This window comes from Hibiscus syriacus, unplaced genomic scaffold, assembly GCF_006381635.1.
Source record: "Hibiscus syriacus cultivar Baekdansim isolate YM2019G1 unplaced genomic scaffold, ASM638163v2 tig00110677_pilon, whole genome shotgun sequence".
NCBI lineage: Eukaryota > Viridiplantae > Streptophyta > Magnoliopsida > Malvales > Malvaceae > Hibiscus > Hibiscus syriacus.
Window position 1 is genome coordinate 528,936 of NW_024062821.1, and position 4,311 is coordinate 533,246.

The following is a 4,311-nucleotide window of genomic DNA, read 5'->3' on the forward strand; positions in this document are numbered from 1 at the left end:
CAATTTGTTGTACGTTACTAAAATATATCTAGAGTTAATATATGTATGTTTGGTATACATATATTTTAATAATCTCGAATATTTAATTCCAATTAATTAAATAAAGATTTAATTAATTAGAAATAATAAAATCTCTAATATGATTAGGGTAACTTGGATATAAAAGGAGGTGTAAGGTCTAGCAACCGTTTTTTTAACACACATAATCTTCAGCTTTTTTTCCCAAAAATAGTTTTGGGAACAAATATTGCTTTCAATCGGGTGAACTGAGTAGAGGCCGAGACGTGATTTCGTGGAGGCTTACGATTCGAACCGATCGACACTATTAGTCGCTAATGTCCTTGCTGTTTTTCAAGGAACCCACTGTAAGTATTCGCATCTTTTCCTCCCGATTTCGATTTATCGTACTTGGATCGCTGGTGAGACTGTCAAATTTTGTTTTCGCTACGTCATGGGGTGAGCCGACGGTCTCAACCGACCTCAAATCCTCCTCCGCTCCTCCGCTCCTCCGCTTTCCCCTGAACCAGGAAGGCCAACAATGACATTACTTCACTTGCAAGCAACGGTGGCAGAGTGCAATGCATGAAGGTACTTGGTCACGCAATGAGACTTGTGCTAATTAGCACTTAAATTAGCTAGTGTTCGAACAGAAATTACCCGGACAGAATCGAATTTTCTGGGTTTTTTTTTGGAGTACATGCGTGGCCTCCACTTGGGAAGAAGAATTTCAAGACTCTCTCATACCTTCCCACTCTCACCACCGAACAATTGGCCAAGGAAATCGACTACCTTCTCCGTTCTAAATGGATTCCTTGCTTGGAATTCGAATTAGAGGTGTTTTCAAGCTCTAAACTCTCTATAAACTATTCCATTGCATCAATTATCTGCATCTCCTTTTAAGTTTGCTTTTAACATAAAATTCTGCATCCACCATTATTTTTATTATGATATGTGCAGCATGGATTCGTGTACCGTGAGAACCACAGGTCACCTGGGTACTACGACGGACGCTACTGGACCATGTGGCAGCTCCCCATGTTCGGGTGCACCAATTCATCCCAGGTTCTGGCGGAGCTGGAGGAGTGCAAGAAGGAATACCCCAAGGCATTCATTAGAATCATCGGATTCGACAAAGTCCTTCAAGTGCAGTGCATCAGTTTCATTGCCCACAAGCCCGAAGGCTATGAATAAGCTCTTCACGTTTGGGCTCCTTCACTTGTAGGGAATGCCATTTGTTTTTTTAAAGTTGTACTTATTTCATTTCCTTTTGGTCATTATCTTTGAGGCATTGGCTATGGGTTCTTTGTTTTGTTTTTGTATTTCCGATTGAATGGCATGAGAACTATTATGGATGAAATGCAGTTTCTTTCCTAATTTCATGAAATCTACTTCTTTCTCCATTTCAAGTACTTTGAAATTCATGATAAAATAAACTGGGTCTGGGTGGCAAGTAAGATGATAAAGATTTTGTGGACAAGCAACGCCATCGGAGGCTCTTTGGCTGGTTATGCCTACGTATCAAATATGTCTATAGTTCTATACACCAATGGTATATAATTTTATTCGACACATAAGAATTTATGAATCTAAACATACATAATTAATTATGAAGAACATGATTTGTAAAGATTGTCCGCATTAGTTTATTTCAAAAACTTCGACCTACCGACACTGATATTTTATTTCTTTTATTTTGTTAAAATTTTGAGTTTTGGTATTTTTATTATATTTAAACTGTAATTAGTATATATATTTTTATTTAACTTCTTTATGTATAGTTCTCTTGAAAATATAATGTGTCTTGTATATTATATTATATTTTACACTTTTGATTTATTTAATTTAATATTTTATTCTTATAATATCATTATTTAAATCAAACAATTAACATAAACTTAGAGTTGGATGGCTTTCTTTAAATATAAGATTTTAACCGGAACAATTAATTATAGATTAAATCATTAAGAATTACAGCACAGTCCATAATTTAATCTTTTATTATATATGTTATAACTTGTGATGTCATGCTTACGTTACAATCATTTAAATATGATTTTTTACTCGTACACCTTGATTTGACATTAACTTGTGATGACATTATTATTTTAATTATATAGATTTTGTTGAGAAGAAAAATGTGTACATTACATTTTAAAAATATATTTGTACAAGTCTATCTTTAATCATTCAATGAATTCATGTTTAATATTTTTTATTTAAATTAGATTTAAAAAAATAAATTTGATTTACTTTTAATTTTGGTGACAATTAATTTAGATAAAATTGTATATAAATCAATATAGGTGTAATTAAAATTAAGGTAATCGTTCCTCGTCAAGGTAACCGTATCGCAGATTGTTTGGAGTCGATCGCTGAATGGAATCAATCGGAGTGTGTGAAGTTTACAGTGCCCCATATGCGGTCTTAGGTGTGCTGCACGAAGATTAAGATTCTGTTTAGTTTCAGTTGAGTTTACTGCTATTCCTGTGTTATTAAAAAAAATTAAGGTCAATTTTAATTCAGATTAATTTATTTTAAATTTCAGATATAATTTAAATCGGAAAAGTCTCATGTGCGGTAGTTTAATATATGACTAAGGAAATGCGCTACAAGATATGTTAAAAAAATTAATGTTTTAGGTAAAAAAAGGATTAAGTAAAGTAACGGTCACTGAACTTTTTTAAAGTTTTCATTTAGGTCCCTCAACTTTTAAAACTTGCAATACAATCATCCAACATTTAGTTTGTTTGCAATACAGTCCCCCAACATTTAGTTCGTTTGTAATATGATCCCTGACGTAACTGGCCGTTTGACGCCATTACACTGCCGTTAGTACCTTTGCAATATGTTCACTAAACTTTTCAACCGCTTGCATTTAGGCCCCCAAGTTTTAAAACTTGCAACATAATCCTCAATTTCATTCTAAACCCCAAATTCCTTTTCGATCTCGAATTTCCTTTTTCACTTATCTCTTCTCATTTTCAGCGTAACTTTTCAGTCGGGGATGCATAGGAAATTCTAATCTAACTTTGAATTATGTGGAAGTGTTGACTTGAATAAGGGTCCATTGAGAGAAGACTCGACCAAGAGACTATCGGAACCATCAATGATTCAAGGTGTAATGTTAGATACATGTCATCTTAGGTGAAGCATAGATGTTCGATGAAATGTTTGTGAGAAAAAAAGGGGTTAGAAATGCAGAGTTAACAACTACTACTAAGATGAACTTAGTATCATTGTTGAAAGTCACCAACAAAGCTGAAATTATTTTGTATAAATGGAATATAATAATTTCTTCGTTTAATCATTATGGTTAAATATTTTCCAACAGATGATCAAATATAATGAAATCCCAAACAGCGCATTCACCTCTTAGTTTCTTTCGCTCACATGCACTCTCGTTTGGTTTTTGTTCTTCAATTTTCCGCCATGTAAAATTGTAAGCCCAAGTAGTTCTCTGTCTTTCAGCTTTTTATTTACAAAGAAAAAATGGAGGAAGAATTGCTGGAACGCAACACCGATTGCATTTATTTCTTAGCCTCTCCCCTCACTTGCAAGAAGGTATTTATTTTCTCTTTTGGGCTATCCGGAAGTAAACTTTTCCTCTTTCGCACTTTCCCATTTTCAGCTCGCATTGTGTGTTTTGTGTTGAAATTTTTATGTTTCTGGAACTGCATGTCAATGATCTAGATATTCGGTGTTAGTTTTGAATCAAAACCATCTAATTTTCTTTCTTTCTTCTTAATCAAAACTTTTAGTACTCCTTATGAAATATATTCAGTCCATAAGAATAAAAGTGAAATAGGGTCCTAGGCTAAATTTTTTTTATCGTCTTGTTTGGTTTTTCTTTAAATCAGAGAATTGGTTGTGGGTGTCGACATAGTAAAATCGCCAGGCTCAATCCGAGAGACTGTTGGTACTAGTTTATTGGGAATGGTATTGATCCGACCTGTGGTTTTCGACGTCCTGTGAGCTCGTATTCTTTTTAATAAGTTCATGTTGATTATGAGATTGATATATCGTGAACGAATTGGATTTTTTTACATGTTTTGAAAATTTTACAGTTGAATTTTATTGAATTATAGCTTTAGAAGACAATTCAGCATGCACATAACTCGAAAGGCATCATGACATGGTAGTATATTTGGAGCAGCTACTTGACCCTGTCTTGATGCCTTTCGAGTTGCAAAAGAAACTGAGAGCTGAATGCGCTGTTTGGGATTTCATTATATTTGATCATTTGTTGGAAAATGTTTAACCACAAGGATTAAACGAAAAAATTATTATGTCATTTATACAAAATAATTCAAG

The 4,311-nt window shown here is 33.7% G+C and overlaps 1 protein-coding gene across 1 annotated transcript; it reads left to right on the forward strand.

Moving 5' to 3' along the window:
- Positions 1–451: 451 nt before the first annotated feature.
- Positions 452–1,192, forward strand: LOC120138020 (ribulose bisphosphate carboxylase small chain-like). Its single transcript, XM_039153635.1, has 3 exons — positions 452–456; positions 651–834; positions 958–1,192. Exons 1-3 carry the CDS (start codon positions 452–454, stop codon positions 1,189–1,191), a joined length of 423 nt encoding a protein of 140 aa, XP_039009566.1. The 3' UTR covers position 1,192.
- The last annotated feature ends 3,119 nt before the right edge of the window (positions 1,193–4,311 follow it).

Excerpts from the sequence above, each read along its gene's own strand:
- LOC120138020 (XM_039153635.1), top strand. Across the intron at positions 835-957 it reads GCTTGGAATTCGAATTAGAG|CATGGATTCGTGTACCGTGA; the intron begins GTGTTTTCAAGC and ends TGATATGTGCAG.